Source organism: Ambystoma mexicanum, chromosome 2q (genome assembly GCF_040938575.1).
Source record: "Ambystoma mexicanum isolate Mex_15411 chromosome 2q, UKY_AmexF1_1, whole genome shotgun sequence".
NCBI classification, from domain to species: domain Eukaryota; kingdom Metazoa; phylum Chordata; class Amphibia; order Caudata; family Ambystomatidae; genus Ambystoma; species Ambystoma mexicanum.
Window position 1 is genome coordinate 629,508,491 of NC_090924.1, and position 27,556 is coordinate 629,536,046.

The 27,556-nt window shown below is 42.7% G+C and overlaps 1 protein-coding gene across 2 annotated transcripts in view; it reads left to right on the forward strand.

Annotated features, from left to right (window-relative positions):
• Window positions 1-27,556, forward strand: part of LOC138569646 (uncharacterized) — a 1,436,407-nt gene that overhangs the window by 988,261 nt on the left and 420,590 nt on the right. For both annotated transcript variants that reach the window (XM_069647797.1, XM_069647798.1), the window contains exon 51: window positions 2,518-2,684. In XM_069647797.1, coding sequence (XP_069503898.1) covers window positions 2,518-2,684 — 167 coding nt within the window. The remainder of the gene's footprint in view (window positions 1-2,517; window positions 2,685-27,556) is intronic.

The window sequence follows — 27,556 nt, forward strand, 5'->3', positions numbered from 1 at the left end:
TGATAACTTGCGCTCTCTCCACCGACTCATTGGTCTATGAAGTGGAGCGAGAGAGCTAGAGAATGATAGACAGTGATTAAGAGTGTGTGTGAGAGACAGAGAAAGAGTCTATGTGTGACCTTTGTCATTTCACTTACACCCAAATCTGCACTGCCCCACCTTCATCTTGCCAATTCCATCCGTTCTTTCCAAAAGCTCTAGGAAACTTTTGCATTCTGAAAAATGTGTGCTTGTGACTTAACACCGCCCATTACTCACACTTCGGATGTGCCAAATGGCTTTGTCTATGGGCAATGAACATTAGGAACAAATCACACATGCAAATATAAAAACTCGATTCACACGAAAAAACAAGGTACTTGCTCGTTTAGAAATTTCACCCTGTTCCAACTTTGTCTACAGGGGCGAATAGGCAGGAATAAATATCACTTTAAAAAAAAAAGAAATTGCTTGAAAGTGGTTCACTTCCCATGCAATTGGTCACCATGTTCAAAATAAAAACGATCTTCCCCTTTTCACCTTCCCATTGTTGAAGTTGAATGACCAGCGACTTGTGCATGGTGATTTGCTGATTTATTGTGTGAACCAGGCCCATTTGTGTGCGAAGTGTACACACGTATACAGCGCAAGTGGTTCATGGTGCATACGGGATTCACGTGACTCACCGTGCATTTGCAATTTGTGTGTGCGGACAGTGACAATGTTTGCCTGGCACAACATGGAAATGCATATGGATTTCTGTGTGAGTTAGAAGCATTTTGTCCATCTGACATATGAGCTCCTTTTAAGCATTAGCGCACATTGACCGGATCAGACCGCTCACGTTTGCACTTATGCATAAACCGGTCCCCTACGGTCAATGTTCGTAATTTGCACTGCGGGGAAGTGTATTGAACACTGCTGTATAAAATGAGTAAACGCTGCCTGTCATGTACGCATGGGAGCGCGTTCAATGATTTCCCGCGTATTCTCGTAAATCATTGATTTTTATACCGGCATGAAACTCTCATGCTAGCGTACAACCACATTGTTTTTGAAGGCGTAGGGTAAAGGAAAGGTGGAAATGTAACTCCCATTCCACCCTGTAAATGCCCCCCCGAGCCTGAATGGAGGCGTTAAGACAGGAGTAATACCTATGCACCTTCAGTCACGCTTCACGGACTTCTGAAATGAGCAGCACAGTGTTCAAGCTGGAGTCATCCGGGAGATTCTCCGGCGCTAAACCATGGCGCTATTAGCACCATGGTTGGTGCCGGTGTTATAACGGGTCCGCCACTGTGCTTACAGAGGCTCAGCTTCACCTCACTGATGATGCCCAACAAGGCTGAAACACGTGTATGGGGTTGCTGATGGTACTCTTGTTCAGAGAGGAATTGCCACAGCATTTCGGTGCTGGACTGCCCTTGTGGGCGGGACAAAGACTGATATGCAAATGGATATTTCCCATCTGTGAAGGTACAGTGAGCAAAAAGCAATGGCTGTGAACTCTCAATGTGGTTAATAACCACTGAACAGGTTATCGTGCCTTGTTCTTTCGAGAGAGGGGCGCCTGCTACCTTTTTTGTATTAACGGGTCTGCCATGTTCAATGGGGAATTCCCACCCCATTCCAAGGTTGGCGGGGCGGTAATTCCCCATTGAACCACGGCCCTTCCCCATTCCCATTTTCGCCCCATAGGGCTCTATGGGAATGGGGAAGGCGCTAAGTACGGTACCGCAAATTGCGGTACCGTACTTAGCACCAAGGTCCCTTTGCGGGTCCCTACTTTAACGGCTGATCTAGACCAGCCGTTAAGGTCGGGTCCCGCAAAGGGACCTCGTAGTAAGGCGCAAAGTGTTTAAAGGCGCCGCAGCCTTTTACGGCGCCGTTAAACACTTAGCGCCAGGGTCCTCATGTGGCCCAATGTCATGCATTTTCAGCCACACACCACCATTGCATTACTCATTGAGATCCCAACATCCTTACTTAGGGGGTGATTTTAAGCTCAGTCGAGCATTAAGACAAGGCGTAAATGTAAGGTGTAATGTATGTATGCCCTGCTCGACCGCTCCACTCCACTTTAGTCCTCTTCCAAGGCGGAGGAGGGGCATGAAGCAAAGTATGCATCCCCGCCCTGCTTTCCTCCTTCGTCCAAGAAGAACACAGCGTTTTATACCTCAATGAGATTTTCATGCTGCATAAAACTAGTGGATCCCTATGGAATCCGGCTCCGATCAGCACCTGTGAATGAGCATGTGGATTGCATTCGAATCCATTAGTAAACGCTTCCTGCAAAGCATGATTTGCAAGTGACATTTACTTTTTTTACAAGCAGGAGAGTAAAAGTACAAAGTGAAGCTGATTTTGCCTTCTTTTACTCGGGGCTCCTGCACTCCACCCTGCAAAACTTGAAAATTGCATGCAAGCAACCCAACAGCATATATGCGCAAGTGTTGGTGGTCCTGTGCATGCAATTTGCACTTTCAACTGAGTATAAAAGCCACTCATCGGATGTCTTTATTTCTTTTCTGAATTTAGAGAACAAGGCAAAGGCAACTTTGGAAATGCAATTTGATGGCAAGCGGTTCATTGCTGATTTGGATGCAAACACAGAATTAACCTGGAACGGGACCTTTGAACTGAACACAGAGGTCAGCCATTCAGTGCCTGTTTTGAGTCACCTGGGGATTCCTCGCTCAATTCAGGTAATCGGATTTGTTTGATTTATTTAATTTGTCATTTGTAAAGCGCACCAAACCCGAAGGCATCAAGGCGCTGAACGCATGTATTTCTTTAAACAGCTGCACATCATGTTTTTAATTGTAAGGCTTCTGCCCCCACCACCCTATTGAAGGCTTGCAATGATATGATGCAATGACGTTTTTAAATGTCCACCACTAAAGACATTTTCTAAAAGAATGTTTGGGCATTTCCAGTGGTGTTGCGTTAGTGAAACGTGTGACGGAGCAAACAATCGCTGCACTTTAAATGGTTGCATATGGATGCTGTAGGTGTTGCGTGCGGAGCTTCTTCACAGCTGGGGTAAATAGAAAGTTGAATAGTCTGCACAATGTACAGTTCTGGTGATGTGATACGTCATGTTTTCTCATATATACTGGATTCTGATATTTTTGAAGTCTGTACGAATCAGTCTCCTTTTGGGGAAGGAATAGCTAACGTATTAGATCTCTGTCTACACGTGTTTCATACCTGGCATGGCACTTCTTCAAGACCGATACATCAGTTGCCCCAGGCCCACACTTCTGAATGTGCACAGTGCATGTTTCACGACATCTTCGAACATAATGTCGATCGCAAGCACGCATTGGCAAAGCCAGCAGGTTTTGGCTGTCATACGGAGTGTCAAGTGCAGACACAAAGGCCACAATAGGGCCATCATAATGCTTGGTATAGTCACCATGTGCTATATTATTATCCAACATGTGATGGTTCTGCCTTCGTATGCCAACTGCATCATTGAATATCTCAACGCCCTCTTTGTGTGTCCGGTGTAATCGCTGTATCCAAGGAGCAAGCAGTTTGCAGTCAGTAGCCGCTAATTCATTGCTACAAAGTGGACCTACAGCGGCATCTAATCCTCTACCACCTGATGGTTTTTAATATTTCGAATTTTTTGTGTGATTTCTATTACACAAATATGCACTCACATGTGTGCACATAGCATATTTCCATATCACCATCATCGCCTTTCACTTTAATAGTCGTGCAATTTTATAAAGCACTTTATTTCAGAACATTGACATATCCGTTGAGCTGCACGAATTAGGAATAAATATTTTAAAAAAATAAAGAAAATGGTCCAGGCATTTCCACATGGACACTGTTTGCGCGCACCTCTGTAGGAAATGACAGCTGACCCATTGCACATGGTTTTAGATAAAGCTTCATGTGGGTTTTGGGACATCGGGTTACATGCTAAATTATAACAATTAGTGTGTCGTTTTATAGTGCTTGAGGCCGGGGTCCTCGTGCTTCTAGGTAGTGAGTGTTGGTAAAGTATCGCTGGCCCGCTTAGAAGCATGGATGCTGTCGGGTGATATCAGTCACATTCTGGTTGGGTTCCACTTGCGTTTTACATCAAGTTTCGAGATTATTTTTAATGATCTTTTAGATTTGAACATCACAGAACAGTAGAATTCTACAGTGCAGTAGGAACCCACCTTTGTCAGTGTGCCAATGTTTAAATGATGGCAGATGCTTAAAGATCTCATCCTCCCACCCTATTTCCCATGCCCCCACTCCCTTGCTTCCATCTCTCCCCAGGCCCCACATTCTTCTGTAGTAAAGAATGTGTCATAAATCTTACAGTATGTTATCCCTCACTCTTTACAAATGTAAATGCCAGTTTTTTGTTATGTTTAACTCTTTTTAGGGGGAAATGTGCCTCAAAATTCACTATTTGGACACCATTTTTCCTGAGTCTTCTCGTGGGGGTTATCCCGACACCTCACTTAGAGGGCCTGCGTTTCCTTGCATGCTGTTATAGAGGCCCACTTTTGGTGCCCAGCCCACCTCTGATCCCACTGCAGTAATGTTTTTGCACTGAAGATATACTCACACTGCCATAAACATGGAAAAGATACCAACCCATGGCTGCCTCCTGGTTGGGGGCTGTCCCACTCATTGCTATCGGTGGGTCCTGTACCGCTTTGCTGTCAATCTTGAAATGCATCTGCCCTCCATTGGTCTGTGACTATCGATGCGCATTGCCCCTCCCCTTAGCCCTTCGTCACTTTCGCCAGCTCCTCCTCCACCTTCTGTAACACTGCTTCTAATTCTCTATGCACTTTAATTTCAATTTCTAAAATCAATGGATCTCTGGTGAGACATTCTACTTTCTCTGGTGCTCCCATTTCACCCTCAACTGGGGGCATATACTGGGGTTTTTTATACCATGTGACTGGCCGGAGAGGAAATAACCCATAAGGGGGCAGAGCAGTGACATGTTCGCAACCCTGATTGGTTCCTCCTGCATCATCATCAGGGCAATTTTCTTCTACTGGGTATAGCTTGTCTGCTTTTTTTTTTTATTGCTTTCCTTTGTAAACTGACAATAAATATATATGCATATGTTCTAATATGCTTTCATTGAATGAACCCTCTCCGGCCAAGATTTGAACAATTTACCCAATATTCCCTGTACCCACTCTCTCTGGTACTTTATAATGTTTGCCTTGTGGTGTGGAAGTGCTTTACACAAATGTTCTAACGAGGAACCCATGATACCTGGAAGCTCTGACCTCATTCAGAAATGAACAGTCTGCAGGCGCCCATCCAGTGGGGCCTTATTTTTAAAATAACAATGCAACAAGCCAAGTTACTTACACAAACACCTAATACCTCAAAACACCATCACAAAATACAATTTAGAAACAAAAATGTCTTACCCCCAAACACATCTATCTACACAGGGCACCAACAAGGCCTAAACATCAAAACTGCAGCTGCCCACAATACCTGTAATAAAACACAATTATGTACTCAATGATATGCATCTTTTCTCCTCCGCCTCCTTACCTTGAGGCGAGGGTACTCAACCCTCCTCAAGTTTTCTCTATTGTAGAACTGAGTGCTAGCTTGTCCTTTCAACATAGGACCATCTTGTATGTATAGTGTGGTGTTCCTCAATTTAAGAGGCGCTACCTATCACTGTTCATCACTTTACTCTAAGTTATCAATCTCTTAAGTCATCTTTCCCCACACCAAGGGCAGCTACACCTCAAACATTCATCAATTCTCATATAGAAAACATTACTTTTCCCCATTCAGAGGAACTCTCCAAAACATGTAGTAATGTTTACAAGCAATGCCGACAATAAATAGGATAGAGAGAGCGAGAGAAACCAAAAAAAATCATTGCGTTTCACACAATTTGCGCACTCCCGTTATAGGTGTCTTGAGTTCCCCGGGCACTGCCTGGCACAATCTGGCGCAGCCCGCCTCTTACTCCAAGGGCCAGACAGAAATGTAGGTAACAAGATGTCTGTTCACCGAATCTGCGCACAAAAGACTGCTCAATGGAGGCAGCACACAGCAACACACGGTCTGCGGCAGGGACGGCAGGTGCTCCCGGGGCACTGGAGATCACATTAGCCGGTCACCAAAATATGTAGAAAAATCTCCTTCTGACTACAAATAATCCATGGGGAAAAAATGAAGTTGCCAAGATTTAGAAAGACAGCGTCAATTGCAATGCAAATACATGAGGTCAACAGATTAGGAAGCCTAAACACAAAAGACCCAAAAGACCCACAAGCCACCCGCATTTGGTTTAAATATTTATCAACAAAACCATGTCATTTTAACACATTTAAATTAGTAAAAGAAATATTTCAGTTTACCCTGTAAAAACACACCACTCTCTCCCTACTGGCTCTGTCCAGGGTTGCACCTAGATTATGACCTATACAATTCTGCATAATTGGTCAGCAATGATAGCTGACATTATAAGAATAACCCTTAAGGATGTTTTTAGAACAACCGCTTGGAAATTACCTACCTGGTCACATGTCACCCTTAAAATATCACCATGCAGATGAACCAATCATAATTAGTGAGATTAGCTCAACCAGCGACTTGTGACAGCATTCAATTGACACTTCTAGTGTCCGCTCCCGTGACTTCAGCTTTTTGGTCACCCAGATGGTTGTCACAGTAACATATTTCTGCAACTATTGCATTGAAACATTAGCTTTGTATCCCATGGGACAAACTTGGGAATGAAGCTCGTTATCTTGCAATGAAGGTCTTATGAAAAAAGTGCCTTCAAGTAGCCTGACTCTGGGGAACAGTTACTAGCCTTTTCTATATAATCAACCATTCTATCAATATGTATAAAGCTGCAAGGGGGCAGTAGTGTTTCAGGCCTGCTTCAGTATTTTGGCAGTGTCTTGCTCGGCATGCAGCCGTGTTCTTCATTACTGCTAGAAAAACATGTATTTTACTTCTTGCTGCTGTTTAGGACATGACTCGTTACTTTTCAATGTGTTCAGTTTTCTTGTGGTCAATTCTATGGAAACGGAGGGGAAAATTCAGCTTCTTGCACCAATGAGGACATGAGTAATGTTTGCACTGTTTTGCATCCTATCATGTACACCGACTCTGTGGCTTAGCTCCCTTTGAATGCTGAAGGATCTTCGGGCCTAATTTGAAGTGAACCTGGTATTTAGCTTAATGGCACACAATAACCCCGTCCAGTGAAATATGGTGGCACTTTAAAGTGTCAGAAGTGTATTTCAGTGATCAATCACTAATATCCTTTGTTGTTATGCTTTCTATTATGTATTTGGCAGCATAAAACTCACAAGAGTGCTGGCCTAATGAAATTTAATTGTGAAATAACCAAGAAACTGTGACATCATACTGTTAGAGCTTCAGACTAATGAAATGTGTACAGCTTGTACTTTCATCTATGTTCAGAGTGTGATGTTTGCCTTTCTACATTATTCACAATGAAATATAAAATGGCATTATGGCAGACATAGCATTATGGGGGACATCAAGGGGAGTGCTCCGAGTTAAGCTGGTCATGACTTCCCACATCCCTTGAATTTCACAGCATCACCCAGTAGCCATCACTGGAGGTTCAATTTGAGTTTCGAGTCACATGCAGAGTGCATTGTAGGAAAGCACACTAGCTCAATCGTTTGTCTGTCCTGCAGTAAAGGCCTCTTGAAATTGCCTGTAAGTTGTGTGAACAGAAAATACACCGATTCTTTGCCAGTACATACACTTCTGGTGTTCTTCTCTGAGGTATTGTGAAAGGGCACAAGCAAGTGCTCATAATGTTTATATATGCAGAGCAAACTGCATTTGTACACTATTGTGTAGTTGCTGAATTGTTCATCATCCTCTAAATCAACAATAAGACAAGTTGCATCATTCAAGCACCAAATAGAAAAGCAGTCAGGTTGAACGATTATTGCATTGCTCCAACTCATAAAAGGGACAGTTCATGAAATAGTCTCAGTTGAGCATCCGCAACTTCTGCATAAATGGTTAGTTACAAATGTTTTCTTTCAATATACTAGTAAATGGGCAAGCCCAATGCCCGTTTCCGCCATTAGCCTTCCAGTTTGTTACAAAAAACCAATAATGAGAGCCCCAGACCTTCGCTCCAAAGAGCGCCATGGGAGACATTTTGCCTTGTGTACCCTAATTTAGGTTCTCAAGAGCAAGAATAATTCATAATGTAAAAAGATCGGAGAGATGTAATAGAAGGTTGCAGGCCAACTTTTGGGCGTAAAATTAATTCTTCTACTAAAGTGGCCGGAATATCTGACATGTTCAATATTCTGACAGGCTGTTCCATTACAAAAGGCTTGGTATGGTGTCATTTGGCAGCTTGGGTGTTTGAAGACGAAGCCAGGAATGTAGTGAGTCGCACGCTGTCTCTCTTACAGTTGTTGGAAATACACTTGCTAAGGGTCATTCTCTGATTTAACACCATCCATTATGAAATCCCCCAATATTCTGGGGCAAGAAGCAAGATATAGTAGGAATCAGTATTTTGTTATATTAAAGTTAAATCAAAACCAAACATGGTTCCCTAATTTTAGGCCGGGCAAGTCACTGCAGTATATTATAGATATAAAGATAGGCAGCTTGTTTTCAAAAGGAAATCCTCATTAAGGTCCAGCACACATACAGCTATTTCATGAAACATATCATATTGCTGAATATCTCATTCTAATAGGACCATACAACTGCTAAGCAATACAGTTTAATTCAAACCTTACATCGCCACTTATCAGCAAGTGTGTATAAATAATTCTCACAGCATTCTGCAAAGTATTCGGAAGAATTGTCATTCATCATAAAAATCGACTTTCTTTTAATGAATGACAATAAAAAACCAGCGATACAGCACCTTCATGAGCCTCCTGTTGTGTTCTTCAAGGGTCCTCCTGCACAATAATAATTTGGCATTTATATAGCGCTACGAACCCTCAGGTATCTGAGCGCTGCTTATTATTACCCACGGTGTGTGGTGCTCATTTATCAACCTCGGAAGGATGAAACACTGAGTTTGGCGCTGCCGGGATTCGAACCTGCGTTCGCAGGCTCTGCACTGATGTCAAAGCGAGCGCTCTACTCGCTGTGCCACTTGACCGGCTATTACAAAATCGTGTAATCCAGGTACACAAGAACCTACAGGAGGTTCATGTCACAGACAGTCTTTTCCATGAGGCGCTGGTAAATCGCTGATGCACCGGAGATCCCGTGAGGCATTCTGACAAACTCATAAAATCCTAATGGACAGATGAAAGCAGCTTTCTCATGATCCACTGGATGCATCGGGATCTGGTAATAGTCACAGTCCAGGACTGAAAAAAAAACACTCCTTGTCTGACAGACTAATGCCTCGTCCACCTAGGGTGTGGTGTTCTGGTCCACAATACTGTGAGTGTTAAGTCAATGGTAGTTGAGACACATTCGAATACCCCTGTTTTTCTTCTGGGCGATGACGATGGGAGAAGCGTTGGGGCTCCTGGACTCCTGGATAATCCCTACTTGCACAGTATTCCAGATAGCGGCATACACCCTCCACGTCTCCTGGGGTCAGGCGTTATGACTGCGTCCTATAGGGAGTGTCAACATATACCCTGATTTGGTGTTCCACTTTGTGGGCCTTGCTGAAGTCCTAGGGACTTGTGCAGAATGCTTCAGCATGCAGGACAAGCTGCTCCCTCAAGTGGTCCTTTTCCCTCTCCGAGATCGGGGAGTCTCCAAAGACCAATGTCTTCAGATCCAACACATCTCGGATGGGCCAGCTGGGGCTACAGAAGGGGTCAGTTGGAACTGTGTGATGATGGTGCGTCCTGCCAAGCAGATGGTCCTATTGGTTACATTAATGACTGGTCCTTGATGGACTTCAGGTCCATTCCATCCATTGTCACCAGTGTCCCCTGCACCAGTAAACTCCCTGGGAGCTCCCCACATTCTTGTGCTTCCATCACCAGATGTCTTGGTCGTTGCTCCTTGCTGATTCTCACTCTGCCAGGAACCATCTCTGTGGCATGTGCCAGATTGTGATCTGCCCAAACCGAGTAGTGCAACTATCTCCATTGGGTCCATCAGGTGGAGATATGGACCAGATCTCTCATTGCATGTACACCTGCTCACACATGGGGTGCATGGACAATGTGCTGGCATACCATAGTCCAGCCATCTCCTGACATAATGCTGCCAGTGCAAACATGGAGGAATTTGTTCTAATTGCCACTAGTGTTGATGGATCTTCACTCTGACTGCTGCAGACCAGAGCCAGGGTGTCGATAGGAGTGCTGACTCTAGCTACATCACATGGAAACTGCCCGGATTTACGCCAGCTATTTGCAAAGGTTTGTCCACCATGCCAAGAAGGTTCAGTCCAGCCAAGGGCTCCAATGGGATATGCGCCGACTGTGTTCTGTAGAACGGCTCATAGACGACGGTCGCCTGTGAGCTGATATCCAGAAGTGCTTGTGCCAAAGTGCTTGTGCCTGTCGCCCAGCGATGGCAATTGTCAAAGTGGCTGGTGGTCCTACAAACCCATCAGGTATTGCCCGTGATGTTTGGGTGGTGCGCTTGCTGGTAGTTTGACTACAGGTGATCTTTCGCTCACCTGATTTGGAGGTGTACTCCAAGGGATGGCACCTATGATAAAGCGATGTTCAGGCTTAATCCCCTCACCCTCAGCTCAGCTGGCTTCCTGAATCCGCTCCATGAGGATGGTGCCTGTCTATCAGATAGGGTGGAAAATCTGGTAAAAATCAAGAACACAATTATTATAAAGATATATACAAATCCCTTTCCAAAACTTGCACAAAAAAAAACTGATTGACTGGGAAAAAAACAGAAATGTTCACTAGCTAACTGTACACTACCCGGTAAGGGAAAAGGGTAGGTATGAGGTAAGCATGGAGGATAGGGAGGGTATAGGCACACCAACGGTGATCTCAGCAGTGCCTAAAAATAGCAGGGGGTCTACCACACACCTTATTGGGAGACAGGTGTAGGAGGGCACACAATAAAACATATATTATATGAATTTAGGCCTGACCCGCCTCTTACCTTTCTCCAACCACCACTTACCTGGGTCCAAGATCATCCTGGTGATCCCTGCTGTGACGTGGAGGAGGAAAGGGCAGAAGGTTAGGGTAGGAGTTTCCTCAAATACCCCTAAAGAAAAAGACACTGGTTTAAATTAACTAGCACACACAATGAAAGGCGGAGAAAGGAATGCCGGTGTATGGATTTTTTAGTTGTTATATGCTCACTTATCCTTTTCACTTATGATACACAAGCAGGGTTCTGAGAGTTTTAATAAAAACGGGAAATCACAAGACACTATATTCAGTTAAATTATTCCTAAGCAGCTGCGTATTTAAAGTAAAATTTAAAAAGAGTCCTTTCAAATATTAAAAATGTAGAAAAAGTCTTACAAAATATACAAAGTCCATACAGTGCACTGAATAACAATACTATATAAAAACCTTCATTCAGAGTCATCCTGGACAGGGCTGTCTCAAGGTATTTGGTGCTGGACTTTCTTGCTCTTCTTGGTGGTGATGGCTCACTCTGGCAAGTAAATCCACAGCCGGCAACATCAGCGGCAATGTGTGAGGGCCCCAAAGTCTTTGCTTGGGCAGGGCTGCGTGTGTAAGGTGCAGCCCAGCAATTAGATGCAGAATGACAGAGCTCCACAACTCGCTTACACCTAGTCCGTGTCTGCCAGGTGTGGCCCAGGGAGTCCTGGTGAGACACCTGACAGGGTGTGTGCCTTTTCAAGTCCCTGCAGCCAAGGAGGGCTGAAAACGCTGGGTGCGGCCTTGCAATGGGAAACGCTGGTAATTAAATGTGTTTTTTTGGGGCTGCTGCAGTGTTGGGGGCCACCTGGAGGGTGACAGTGCTCACAGTCACTCCTCGGCTAGCCAGGGGAGAACCAGCATGAAGGCCCAGCCTGAGGTGGTGAACTACATAGAACTCCACTTGCACCAGTAATTTTTTTTTCTTTTCTTTTTAGATTAAAGGATTCCTCACATGACCACGCATGTGGTTCCTTTACTCTAATTGCTTGTCCTTTACTGTAATTACTTTTTTTCCGGATCCCCGGAGCAGCTTCTTGTGCCAGGGATTCCTTTCGTTTAATGCCCGTAAGGTTGGCTACATTCAGATGATCAAAATCACAGTCCTCTCAATGTCATTGGTGAAATGTTACTGTTGATTTAAAATGGCATCCCTTCTCTATGGGAATGCAATTGGTTCTGCTACGCTCCCTTTCATCCCTATATCTCTTTATTAATGATTGGGCTTTCACAGATGTGGATTTAGGAATTCTCTGAATGACTATGGGACGGGTGCCTCGGTTTACAGTCTCAGTTATTGACTTTGCCTGTGAAAACACTTGGGGTTCAATATACTTGGCTTTGATTTCACAGAACTGCACAATGGGTCTCATCACGAGTTGGGCAGTAATGCCGGCAGTATTACCGCTGGGGCTATTAGCGTTACAGCAAACCCCCCCGGGCACTATTAGCGCCGGATCACAGGTTTGGCGGAACGGTAAGTCCCCATTCCCCATTGGGCCCATTCGGGAATTCCCCATTCCCCATTGAGCCCAACGGTGAATGTTCGGCACTATTCCGCCGGCAGTAATAGCAACAAAAATTGGCAAAATTGTGGCAGATTTGCCCCCAGATCAGAGCTGGTGGTAAATCCACCAAGCCTGTGATTTGGCGGATCCTTAAATGCAGCAGTAATAGCATTACCGCCACATTTAAGGGTTACCACCAAACTTGTGATGAGGCAGAATGTGCAGAAATGCTGTAGGCTTCCAAATTAACATACCCTTCTTTCTGAATTGAATGCACTCAGAAAACAGGATATATGTCACACTAACTTGCTACAACATTCTATTTGAATTCAATTGGTTATGTTTTTTGAGACATTTCATGCTGTGCACAGAAATGCTATATGTTCTATGCTAAATCGGATCTCAGTTGGGTTTAAATACAGTGAGCAGCTATGATGCCTTGCCAACTAAAATATGAAATCATTCTATCTGGAATCCTCCTACCCTAGTAGCGCCCCCCAGTTTCTCCAACTCCACGGACATAGCAGGGAAATGATTCTAGAGGACTTGTATCAAATTGAATTGTGGAATGCTATACTTTTTCCGAAAATTCATTTAATTCATGAAGCCAGCATGGACCCTCAGAACCTTCAGGTAATCTCCCAGTCAGCTAGGTTCCTCTGGTCTCTGTTTGATATACCTCTAGGAAATCAGGTCTGCCTCAGGTAAAATCTGCTTCTGGCTTCCTCTTGGACAAGGACCATGATCTCTCTCATCTCCAGATATTATCACAAATCAGCACTCATCCATTGGGACCTAGATTTGCCTTTATCAGCCTTCACGATCCCAGCGTTATCTTCACTTCATGTGGGTATCAAATTAAATACCCTTAAATCTTTCCATTGGCTTGCTTAACAGGTTGATATTCCTAGATAATATATCCCTAAATTACACTGGTCAGAATTTTCTTACAAATGACAGGGGTGTATTCAGAAAAATTTGTACTCATTATTATCTTATCTTACATATCTTTTGGTAGACATTTTTTCCATCAATAGAATATGGACTTTTAGATTTGCCTCTTCCTCATGAATTCAGAGGCATCTTACATGGGTATATGCAATATGTTTTAAGGGAATTATTAAATTGTATAATTTTATCAATATTGGATACGTTTCAAAATACTGTGTCTAGTCACATACCGTGTGAGTGAGTCTCTCGGTATGAGGACATTTCTTCTTTTCGTTTTAAGTCATAACATTGTGGAGTTATGTTGAATGCATTCCTTTGATCAATGGATATGGTTTCCAAATGGCCGAGCTAATGCCAATGGGGGCCCTCACCACATCAAACCTCCCACTTTGAAAGCATGTTATCCAAATACACTTTTGACTTTGTTCCCTTGAGTCAGGGGTTGACCTGAAAAACAAGCTAAAACAGTATTTGTTAAGCCAATTTAAGGCGATGCAATTTTCCAGTGTACAGCTCTATATTAAATATAGAATTTGTGGCATCCAGTTATTTTACAGAGGAATATTTATTTGAGGCATTTTTTTACCGAAACATGTTTTACTGAAAAAAAGAATATATATATATATATGCATATATATATATATATATATATATATATATATATATATATATATATATATATATATATATATATATTCAATCCAGCACTCCAACCAAGTCAATGCTTAGTATGGGATGCCCAATGGAAGCCCTTATTTATATATATATTTATGTCAAAGTTCTTTAAATCTGGATGATGAACCCTTATATAACGCCCCTCTCTTTGAATCTCCCCGACCTCACTGAGCCAAGAAGTAGGTTTGTTTTGCAAATTAAAAGGTTTATTTGAAGAATTGAACAATATATATATCACACTTTCATGAATAAAATAATATCTGAATAGCACACTTATGAATATGAACGGTAATCAGCAATGGGTAATATTACAATATCAACAGTCTCTTTACTCAGTTAGGAGTAGGAATAGAAAGGATAAGGTAGCAGAGAATACTTTGTATGATTTAAGGAAATGCAATGATGGGAAAGAATGCAACACAGAAATAAACTTGATATGATTTCAATCAAAAGATAATATGATCACTTTTTCCCCTGTTATTACTCACTTTCCCCACTATGCAATATGAAGAGATGGAAATGAGGGCACACAGGTTTCAAGAATACAATCAATAATGCAGTTCAATTCCAATTCCCCCAGCAAGCTTAGAAAAAACAGGTATGATTTTAAAACAGGCAAAAATACTTTTGAATGTGATTGCAATGAAAGGGAAAATATGCTAAAATGATTTTAATTCACTAAAGGAGATTCAGGATAAGTGATAAATACTTTGGATTGGTTCAGGTCAACACTAGCAATGATTCATGAATGATTATCAGATTGAAAACGAAATTCAGCAGTTGAAAACAAGAAACAGCTATTTTGACATGTGGTGAAATGGAGCTAAATTACAATTTAAAACGCGATTAGATTACAGCAAGGAGATGGGTTCGTTAGAAAGCTTAGGATCTTAGCTTCGAAATGACAGTTAAATTTCGGTTCTAGAACGTGTGGTTCAAAAGTTACAGAGGTTTGTGTGAAGGTAGATTTTTCAGAAATAAAGTCAAGATTTCAAAATGAAAAATGCGCTATTGAAGATTTGAAACAAAGATTTCTTAACACTAAAGAGTCTATGGAGCCGCAACCTACACGACAGCCCAGCCGACTATCCAGAGGCGCTTCTGGATGGTTTCTGTCTGAACGAGACGATTGCCTTTCTCCAGAAAATATATATTAGCGCCAAGATGATTATTGCTACAATTATCAAGAATTATGTGGAGGAGAGGAGAAATTAGGATAGACAAAAGAGGTTCTATAATGCAGTTCTGGACAGGTTGAGATAGATGGAATAGAATTACTTTAAACTAAGAGATTGATTCTGTACAGTTCTAGACTGGATACTCACTCCTATGGCTTTGGAATGGAGGGGGCCCCGTCAAAGATCTGGTCAAGGGTTTGGCTGGGATTCTCTCTCGCCACCGGACAGGTCTCTGGCACTCTGATCTCAGCACGGCACTGCAGTCTGCGCGGCCTCTTGGACTGGATCTCACGGGTTTTGGGTTACAGCTCTGCTCTGCGGGTCTGGATCTTGGTTCTAGCACAGGGTTCTTGGCTAGAATAGCAAAACAGCACAGCCCGGATCTTGAATTTGAGAGCCCCTTGGAAGTTTAGGGTTTAGAATCAGGTTGCTAGATTCTGAAGGCCTGCTGAAAACGGTTTCAGCTTTTGGGATTGGGCCTCTCTGCTTCAAGTTCTGGAGTCTGGATTCTAAGTTCTGGTCTATGTCTGGAGCCTGTATCTTCCTGCAGGGTGCATCGCCAAGAAATCAGTTGAGAAGTGGAAAGTGTGTGTCTCTGTCAGGTTTCCTTCTCTTATTCAAGTTTCCTTTTTATTATTATCCTTTTCAGATTAGCTTTGTGTGGGTGGGAAGTTTTCCATTATAGTTGGTTAGGCCTTAACTTGTTGATTCAGAATCCTGGTTCTGACCCAAGGCAAGATGGAGCCTCACAGTGACAGCTCTGATTGGCTGGAAGACAATGCTGAACAACAATGAACATTCTAAACTGTCACTCTGTGCCTTTCATCATCAAAACCCCATCTGAGAGGACGTGTTCAGTGGCTGCTCCTGCTTTAGTATTAGGCCTGGTGGATTTTATCCTTCAGATCTCAGCAGTTGAGCGGCTACTTTCTTGGGGGTTCAGGAGAAGTCTTCAGCTGGCAGGAATTCGTTTTGAAGATAGGAAAAGCAGGAAATCTTTGTGAATTCGCTCAGGAGATAAGTGACTTTATTTCTACTGTAAATCTGTTCATCTTAATAACAGTCTCCTTGAAAATTCGTTAAAAGTAGTGTTTCTACTAAAACTATTGAACTATCGGAGTGCGCTTGTGTTTCCAGTGCGGTGTTCCTTAGCGCGAGATTTTGACTGTCGCGTGCGTATTCAAGTGCTTTCTAGCGTGTGTATTCCGAGCGCGAGTAGAGGTTGGTCTCGTGCCATTTTAAACGCGCGTGAGTTTTATTGTGCGGGTGATCCTTTGCGCGAAAAGCTATACGCTGCGTGAGAAATACAAAGCGCGTGTGAAATACAAAGCGCGTGTGATTTTTTAGCGCGAGTGTACAAAGCGCGTGTGAAATACAAAGCGCGTGTGAAATACAAAGCGCGTGTGATTTTTAGCGCGGGTGCACAAAGCGCGTGTGAAATACAAAGCGCGTGTGATTTTTAGCGCGGGGGTACAAAGCGCGAGAATCTGTTCGTCGCCTGCCATTAGAGTGCGCGTGTGTTTTTTCCATCGCGAGTGATTTTGCGCGTGAGAATCACTTCGTTGCGTTTGAACTCAATAGCGCGGGTGTTCTTATTTCGCGTGTCTCGCAGGAGAACATTATTGCGCGTGTGGACTATTGCGCGTGTGAATTATTGCGCGTGTGGATTTTTTGCGCGTGTGGATTATTTTGATCGCGCGTCTTCATCCGTTTGCGCGTGTTCTTCAACCAGGAAGATTTCTATGTGAAGTTCATCGATAATTTTAATGGAAATAACCTGCGTGTGCAGTTAGCACGTGTTTCCTCTTTCTTCAAGGATTCAAAGGCTCAAGATAATTATAAATAGTTTGAAAAGTTTTGAAATGACAAGAAAGAACATTTTAAAGACAATCTAATTGAACTACCAGTGCATGTTGGAAAAAAGACAAACAAAGAACTAAGACTTCCAGTTTTGCCTAATGTAAGAAGTTGCTGGGAATTTCAAGTATCGCAAGTAAGAGAGATTTTCAGCTTCTTATCCGCTTCTCTAAGAAATTTCAAGAGAAGAACCAGGTTCAGCACTGATTAGCCTTGACGCAGTCTGCCTGGTGTTGTTTTGTTGTCCCATTCCCCCTTTCCCTTTGGGGTGTAGTTTACAGAGCTGTATTGAAAACTAGTTCTGGGAAATACATCTCAGGGGGATTGTCGGGGGTTCAGCAGCTTCCGCGGATACAGGACCTCTCAGCCTGACAGAATGAAAGGCCAATAATTTAGTCCGCCCGAGCTGTCATGAACCCCGACGAATCCATGGAGATGTTAGGATCTTTGATTAGGGAGTTACGGGAGGAGTTGAAAATTTCTCGGGAAGAAAATGCCTTACTTAGTCAAAAGGTAGATGACTTAAGTGTTAAAGTTACACAAATTCAACAGAGGGGAGAAAGGAGAGAGGATGAGGTTTCAGGGGGCGCAGGTTCTCCACCTGAGTTAGAAAGAGAAGATCAGTTACCACACATACAACGGGCGCCTTCAGTGGCAGAAGGGGTAAGGAGTATAATTATGCCAGTTCCTTTGGCGCCCCCAGAACGTTATCATGGGGATTCCAAGAGATTTAGGGTGTTCTTAACACAATGTGAATTACATTTTATGAGTAGACCAGAATTATTTCCATTGGATGCTTCTAAGATAACATTTATGTTGTCATATCTTTCTGGGGAGGCATCTGCTTGGGCTGGGTTGTTGGTGAGTCAAAAGAGTGCGGTTTTAGAAAATTATACCAGTTTTTTAGAGATATTCCGAAAAATGTTTGATAGAAGACAGTTATCTCTGGAAGTAGATGGTGAACTTTTAGAATTAAAACAAGGTAATAGAGACTTGATTGCTTATATAACACAATTTAAGTCCCTTGTGTTAGAAAGCAAGTGGCCCGAGGTTAAACAGGCCTCGTTGTTTTATCGGGGCCTTAGAGATGAGTTAAAGGATGCTTTGTCTGGAGTAGTAGAACGCCCTCCTACTTGTGAAGGTCTGATTGATTTGGTTATTCAATTGGACTTCCGTTTGAGTGAAAGGAAGGCAGAGAGACGTCATGGTCAGAGTGATGTAAAGTCTATACTTAGAGTAGATAGACCTAAAATAGAGAGTAAACCCAAAGGGAATAATTCATCTCCAAGAATCAGAGGCCCGTTAACAGTGGAGGAAAAGACTAGGAGGAGAGATAATAATCTGTGTTTATACTGTGGAAGAGGTGGGCACTTTTTAGGAAACTGTCCTTACACTCCCAAGAAGACTTCTTCCTCAGCAGTCAAGGTACAACAGATCGCTAATACGGTGCAGACAGCGGTTCCTCATATAACCATAAATGTATCCTTATTTTTTGATTTGGAGTGTAAGGGAAATGGTCCTGTAATGATTGACTCGGGTGCGACTGGGAATTTCATGGATTGGGGTCTGGCCAAATCGTTGGTAATTCCAATTATTCTGAAGGAGGTTGTAGAGCAGGCTAGGGCTGTTGATGGTACATGTTTATCTTCTGGTCCTATTACTCATAGAACTGGTTCTTTAACTTTGGAGTTATCAGGAGGTCACAAAGAGATAATTTCGTTTGAGTTAATTGATGCCCCTTTGTTGAAGATTATCTTGGGCATGCCTTGGCTTACTCTCCATAATCCCCTAATTGATTGGAGTGCTAGGACAATTGACATGCAATCCGATTTTTGTAAAGAGAATTGCTTTTCAGGAAGTCTCTTAGAGGAAGAGGTAAAACAAAGTAATTCCGTGTCTAGTTTTCTGGCTGAGACTGGAATTGGAGGTCATGATGTGGGAGCTGTAGTGGGTCAACTTCCCCAGTGTTACAAAGATTTCTGGGACGTATTTGATGAGAAAGTGGCAGGAGAATTACCACCCCATAGATCCTTTGATTGTAAAATTGAACTGGAGCCAGGAACAATTTTGCCTAGTAGTAGGGTATATGCTCTTACTGAGAAAGAGAATGATTATTTAAAAGAATATTTGTCAGAAAATTTGGCCAAAGGATTTATTCGTCATTCTAAGTCACCTGCGGCCTCTCCTTTATTTTTTGTACCAAAACCGGATGGCTCGCTTAGAACTTGCATAGATTATCGAGCAGTTAACAAAGTCACTATTAAGAACCGGTATCCTCTTCCTCTCATCTCAGAAATGCTTAATCAAATACAAGGAGCAAATATTTTCTCAAAATTAGATCTGAGAGGAGCTTACCATCTTGTGCGTGTGCAGGAAGGGGACGAATGGAAGACAGCGTTTAAGACCAGACTTGGGCTGTTTGAATATCAAGTTATGCCATTCGGTCTATGTAATGCTCCAGCGGCTTTCCAATTTTTCATTGATGAGGTTTTTAGAGAATACTTGGATATTTTTGTTGTCGTTTATATCGATGATATTTTGATTTTCTCTTCTGACCTAGATCAACATCAGAAACATGTGCGCTTGGTGTTACAAAAGTTGCGAGAAAATCATTTGTTTGCCAAATTGGAAAAAAGTCAATTCCATACCGATTCTGTGGAGTTTTTAGGTTTTATAATTTCACCTAAGGGTTTAGAAATGAATCCTAAAAAAGTGCAAGCCGTTCTTGAATGGCCCCCTCCTACTAAGGTTAAGGAAATACAACGTTTCTTAGGATTTGCCAATTTTTATAGGAGATTTATAGAAGGTTTTTCTCGGCTGGTTGCTCCTATAACGAGGCTTTTGAAAAAAGGAGTGAAATTTGACTGGGACCTTGAAGCAGAAAAGGCTTTTCAAGAGTTAAAACAAAGATTTACTTCTAGTCCAATTCTAATTCATCCAGATCTTTCTAAACCTTTTTTTTTGGAGGCGGACGCTTCAAATTTAGCGTTGGGGGCGGTGCTTTCTCAAAGGAATGAAACTACTGGTCAAATACATCCAGTTGCATTCTTTTCTAGAAAGTTTTCTGCTGCTGAAGTGAACTACACAATTGCTGATCGGGAACTGTTAGCAATAAAGTCCGCTTTTGAAGAATGGAGACATTTTCTTAAAGGAGCAAGACATACAGTAACGGTCCTTACTGATCATCGAAATTTATTGTTTTTAAAATCTGCCAGAACTTTGTCTCCACGCCAACTTCGTTGGTCTTTGTTCTTTGCAGATTATGATTTCATTGTGACTTTTAAACCCGGAAGTCAAAACAAAAAAGCTGATGCGTTATCTCGCCAATTTCCTGGAAGTGAAGATAAAGAGATTATAGAACCAGAACCTATAATTGCTCCAGAAAGTTTTTTGTTAGCTGGAGCCATTAAAGAAATTGATTTTTTGAATGAAGTTCGTCAAAATATGTCCTTGCAGAAGATGGAGGAGTGGGTGAGACTGGATCCAGCTACAAAGTTGAAAGACAATCTTCCTTTTTTTGATAACAAGCTTTATGTACCTACTGATGAGTTGAGAGAAAAGGTTTTGAGAAATTGTCATGAATCCATTTTAGCAGGACATCCTGGGTTCAGAAAAACTCTGGAACTGGTTCGAAGGAATTTTTGGTGGGAAAAAATTCGCCAAGACACCTTGAATTTTGTTAAAACTTGTGTAGTCTGTGCACAAGAGAAAAGTCAAGTTGGGAAGCCGCATGGTTTATTGGAGCCATTACCTGTTCCTCCTCGTCCTTGGCACACAATTTCTATGGATTTCATAGTTGATCTCCCTCAAGATAAGGGTTGTACTACCATTCTTGTTGTGGTCGATCTTCTTACTAAAGAAGCACATTTTTTACCAATAGAGGGAGAGGTTACCGCGGAAAAACTGGCTCATAGTTTTTTGCAAGGTGTAGTTAGACTACATGGACTCCCAAGTCAAGTTATCTCTGACAGGGGATCTCAATTTATTTCAAAATTCTGGAGGGCCTTCTGTAAGAAACTTGGAGTGGAAGTTAGTTTGACTTCTGGGTATCATCCGGAAAGTAATGGACAAGTGGAGAGAGTAAATCAAGAATTGGAGAAGTTTTTAAGGTGTTATTTACAAGCTAGAGAGGAATGGGTGGATTTGGTGTGGTTGGCAGAATTCTCTTACAACAATTGTGGAAAAGATGCTACTTCTATGTCCCCTTTCTTGTTGGGTCGTGGGTTTCATCCTCGTTTTCTGAGTTTTGAGGTGTTGGAGGAAGATTCAGGGAATCCTAGAGTGGAAGATCGTTTGTTGATAATGAAAAATAACTTGGATAGAGCAAAAAAGGTTCTGGGAGAAAATAAGTTGAAATATAAGAGGTATGCCGATTTGAGAAGAAAAACTGGACCTGAATATAAGGTGGGAGACTTAGTTTGGCTTTCTACCCGATACCTGAAAATTAAGGGGAAGAATAAGTTCAGTCCAAGATTTGTGGGCCCTTTTGAGGTAGAGAAAATCATCAACCCTGTGGCAGTACGATTGAAATTACCCAAGCAGTTGAAGGTACATCCTACTTTTCATGTTAGTCTTTTAAAACCAGTTTGTTCAGGAACTAGATTCAGAACACCACCTTCCCCTGTGATTTTGGAGGATTCATCTGAGGAATTTGTGGTTAAACAAATTTTGGATTCTAGGAAAGTGAGGGGAAGGTTGCAGTATTTGATTGATTGGGAGGGATATGGACCGGAGGAACGATCTTGGGAAGATTCAGTTGATGTACATGCCCCCCGTTTAGTGGCTAAGTTTCATGCTAAAAACCCACACAAGATAGGCCCAGAGACTGGGCATTAGGAGGGGGTACTGTCAGGTTTCCTTCTCTTATTCAAGTTTCCTTTTTATTATTATCCTTTTCAGATTAGCTTTGTGTGGGTGGGAAGTTTTCCATTATAGTTGGTTAGGCCTTAACTTGTTGATTCAGAATCCTGGTTCTGACCCAAGGCAAGATGGAGCCTCACAGTGACAGCTCTGATTGGCTGGAAGACAATGCTGAACAACAATGAACATTCTAAACTGTCACTCTGTGCCTTTCATCATCAAAACCCCATCTGAGAGGACGTGTTCAGTGGCTGCTCCTGCTTTAGTATTAGGCCTGGTGGATTTTATCCTTCAGATCTCAGCAGTTGAGCGGCTACTTTCTTGGGGGTTCAGGAGAAGTCTTCAGCTGGCAGGAATTCGTTTTGAAGATAGGAAAAGCAGGAAATCTTTGTGAATTCGCTCAGGAGATAAGTGACTTTATTTCTACTGTAAATCTGTTCATCTTAATAACAGTCTCCTTGAAAATTCGTTAAAAGTAGTGTTTCTACTAAAACTATTGAACTATCGGAGTGCGCTTGTGTTTCCAGTGCGGTGTTCCTTAGCGCGAGATTTTGACTGTCGCGTGCGTATTCAAGTGAGCGCGTGCTTTCTAGCGTGTGTATTCCGAGCGCGAGTAGAGGTTGGTCTCGTGCCATTTTAAACGCGCGTGAGTTTTATTGCGCGGGTGATCCTTTGCGCGAAAAGCTATACGCTGCGTGAGAAATACAAAGCGCGTGTGAAATACAAAGCGCGTGTGATTTTTTAGCGCGAGTGTACAAAGCGCGTGTGAAATACAAAGCGCGTGTGAAATACAAAGCGCGTGTGATTTTTAGCGCGGGTGTACAAAGCGCGTGTGAAATACAAAGCGCGTGTGATTTTTAGCGCGGGGGTACAAAGCGCGAGAATCTGTTCGTCGCGTGCCATTAGAGTGCGCGTGTGTTTTTTCCATCGCGAGTGATTTTGCGCTTGAGAATCACTTTGTTGCGTTTGAACTCAATAGCGCGGGTGTTCTTATTTCGCGTGTCTCGCAGGAGAACATTATTGCGCGTGTGGACTATTGCGCGTGTGAATTATTGCGCGTGTGGATTTTTTGCGCGTGTGGATTATTTTGATCGCGCGTCTTCATCCGTTTGCGCGTGTTCTTCAACCAGGAAGATTTCTATGTGAAGTTCATCGATAATTTTAATGGAAATAACCTGCGTGTGCAGTTAGCACGTGTTTCCTCTTTCTTCAAGGATTCAAAGACTCAAGATAATTATAAATAGTTTGAAAAGTTTTGAAATGACAAGAAAGAACATTTTAAAGACAATCTAATTGAACTACCAGTGCATGTTGGAAAAAAGACAAACAAAGAACTAAGACTTCCAGTTTTGCCTAATGTAAGAAGTTGCTGGGAATTTCAAGTATCGCAAGTAAGAGAGATTTTCAGCTTCTTATCCGCTTCTCTAAGAAATTTCAAGAGAAGAACCAGGTTCAGCACTGATTAGCCTTGACGCAGTCTGCCTGGTGTTGTTTTGTTGTCCCATTCCCCCTTTCCCTTTGGGGTGTAGTTTACAGAGCTGTATTGAAAACTAGTTCTGGGAAATACATCTCAGGGGGATTGTCGGGGGTTCAGCAGCTTCCGCGGATACAGGACCTCTCAGCCTGACAGTCTCCTATCTGTTCTCAGCAGTCTCTATTTATGTATTTCCCAAGTGGGTGGGGAGGCTGATTCTACAATGCCCAACCCTCTAAAGATCTGATAGGTTTGAGGATTTCCTGTCCCCTGATTGGAGAAAGGAGCAGCGTGTCAACCTGTGTCATCATGTGTCATGTTTATGGCTTAGGGGAAAGACCCTCCCTTTTCTCTGTACAGTATATCTTATTTTTCATAAAAAACATATTTACAATATACACAACTTGTTAATACTACATAAATTACATGACATATTAACTAAGGTACATTTCTGTTCAACTCTCATCTTTCTAAGAGCTTTGGTTCAGAAATTATCACTTTTTTGCGCTTTTGGTGGGTTTCTCAATATTCGTCCTGCACCAATGTTTAGACATGCATGCACACCCCATGTGAGCACATTTCTATAATTTTTCAGGTTCCTGGCATAAACATAGTAGCTACAATATGAATAATTCCGGGGTTTGGTCTCAGAACATTTCACAGAGTCCAGCTTAGTCTTAAACTGGGAGCGTATTTTCATTTTAACAATCTCAAAGTTTCACAGTCTTGTCAATTCAGTGCAATTTGTTATAAGCATTTTTCTAAAACATACATTTGCTGTGCTATCTGAATCCACACAATGGTTTGTCTCCGCCTCCAAGGCAGACTCAGAGGTCACATGTTTCTCCTTCCTCCTAGCAGTTTGTTGTCAGTCACACCCGAATTAGCATTTTCTACTCAGCCCAAGGATTCCTTTGTCTGCAATGAGAGCAACAGGCCAGGGTGCCACTCCCAGTTCCTTTAGACACCAGCCTGTCAATCTCTTAGCCAAGGGCAGGGGGAAGTCTCCTTTGTCCAGAGAGAAGGTGTGAAATTCGTTTGAACACAGTGTGGGAAACTTTTAACTCTGAAACCCAATGTCCAAAAACTGTCTTATCTTATAATATAACTCACATTTGTAACACATACATCCAACAATTTCTTACTGCAAGTCTTTTCAGAATATAGTTTTAAATTGCATCCACCTCTTAGGCTTCTGATAACAAGTTTTTTTCTTTGGCATACTTTGGGCTCAATGAACAACTTTAAACAAAATGGTTTTAAAACGCCGGCTTCTGGTAGAGGTGAGTAAAGGTATTACACCCATTTTTGACAGGTTTCTTCCAGAAAGCAATCCTCAAAAGTGGACTTTGTTCAGATATAGATACACTTTTGTGGATCTTATATTTATGTAGATTCTTGTGGGAGAATGATGTTGACCACCCAACAAGGAGGTTGGATCTTTTTGGGTGGTTTGTGAGCCATGATTTTTGGAAATTTGACACCAAATAAAACCAGCTCAGTCTCTTTGCCAATGATTTTGCTCTGCAAGCAGCCAAATGATGGGTTTTGGCAGTGGTCTCCTGTGTTACCACTGACATAGGCAAAGGTAGATGGTGGCCTATTTTTCACAGGTTTTCACTGCACACTTTCTGGTGATTTCTGGCGAGCAGCATGCTTTCCAGCGGCCATTATGATGTTTCTGCTGCCAGCAATGCACAGTGATGTTGCAGGGTTTGGATCAGTGGGTTAAGACATCCCACAAGCCCCCCTCTTGCGATGGCTATTGATCTTGCATCAATGGAAAGTCGCAAGACTGGGATGTCAGCCTCATCTCTCTGGATTCCACCAATGGCAAAGTTCAGCATCTTTTCCTCCATCAGGGGTGGATCGATTGGTTCTCCTCGCCAGTCCTGATGGGAGTATTGAGCAATACTCCGGGCCCCTCGAATCTTTGCTCCCAGTCCCCAGGTTATCGCCCTTGGTTAGTCTCCATGGTTTATCTCTCTCTCTCCTAGGATGACAAAGCAAAAACATATTTGTAGACATTTCCCCACCACTATTAATGTAGTGGGGCGGACATATACATTAGATAAATCAGGACATTTTTATTATTGTATTTTATAGACTATATGTGGAATATTTTAGGGATGGAATTTTATGGATCTGGAGTGGCCCCCTCTGGGGTTCCAGAAGACTCCTCCAGTTGCTGCAGAGTGTGCCTAGGATGGCAAGACTTTAGCTGATTAATATGCACCCACTTGTCTTCCCCTTCTGCCAAACTGCCTTTGGGGATGCAGATCTTGTAGGCGACTGGTGAGATCTTGTCAACAATTTCAAAAGGTCCCTTCCAGGTAGGCAGAATTTCCACTGTTTGGCCTGGTTCCTTTAGAAATTGTATAGATAGACCCGGTCTCCTACATTGTATTCTTTTCTGGTAGTATTTAAGTCATAGTGGGACTTCATGCTATCGGCTGATCTTTCTAGATTTCGCTGAGCATAGGCAAAAGCATGTTGAAGGTGTTTTCTTAAATTTTCAACATACTCATGAGTTGTGGAGGCATTGATCAATGTCTGCTCTTGGGTCCTGTAGAGCAGATGCTGGGGAAGCACCATCCTGTGTCCAGTTATCAGCTCAAACAGTGACATTTTAGTTGCAGATGAAGGGGTAGATCTGATGGCCATTAGGACAAGAGGTAATCGAATATCCCAACTTGGCCCAGAATCTGCCACAAATGTTTTTAATATGCTCACAATGGTTTTGTTGCATCGTTCTACTACACCACTAGAGGCTAGCCGGTAAGCAATGTGTAGCTTCCTTTTAACCCCAAGTATCTCCCACATCTTTGTCATTACTTCGGTGGGGAAATGGCTACCTCTGTCTTACTCAGTCCTTTGGGGTAGTCCAAAACTCGAAAAGATGTGGTTGGTCATCAGGGCAGCTGCTGTTTCTGCCTTGCAGTTTGGGGCCGGGAGACATTCCATCCATTTAGTAAACAAGCATGTCACGGTCAACATGTACTTGTTCCCCCTAGAGGAGCGAATCACGGGCCCAATGAAATCTACTTGCAAATCTGACCATGGCAGTGTCATCCCCCTCTTTTGGAGAGGCGCACGGTGTGTGAGGGATGTTGGCTGAAATTGTGTACACACAAGACACCCCTTCAAGTATTGGTCGAGGTCCTGCCCCATGTGTGGCCAGTATGCAATCTCTCTTAAGATCTCAAGTGTTGTATGGAGCCCCCTATGACCGGCTGTGGCCGCATCATGGGCGTGACTTAACATCAGGCTTCGGAATGAGATAGGAACCACCCACTGATCATGGCTAGCTCGGGATTTCCTCACCAACAAACCGTCTTGGATTCAGAACATTTTTGGACATTTCATCAACACTCTGAGGTCCTCTTTCCCAATGTAATCGGTATCCGTCAGGGGAAAGTTCTCAGGGTCCTCAATGTGTTGATAAAACTTACCAATTATTGGATCCCCTTTTTGAGTCGTAATCAAATCAGCATCTGGGGTCTCCTTACTCCATTGTGCAGTTGAAAGATCATTGTGTGCATTTGTCTGGGACCTAGTGATAGCAGTGACCTGGATTTCCCCCAACAGGGACTCGATCTCTATTAGATCCCCTTGGATTGCCCCGGTTTTGGCCAGCTGATCAGCTAAGTCATTTCCAGATTTGTCTGGTCCCTCTACTTTGGAATGACCCTTGATCTTTTTCCAATAGATGGTCATCCCATTCAAGGTGACCAGATCATCAATATTTTGAATGAACTTCCCATGTTTCAAGGGTTTGTTATTAGCACATAACATGCCTCTGGTTTTCCAGTTAACCAGGTGCTCCACGAACCCGTTCCGTACATAATCTGAATCTGTGATTATGACCAGTTCATGGAGTTGATGTTGGACAGCAGTGAGGATGGCTTGATGCACAGCCATCAACACTGCCACTTGACTACTTCACGGACCAATCTTGTACCCAGCGGAGGGTTCTGGGGACTC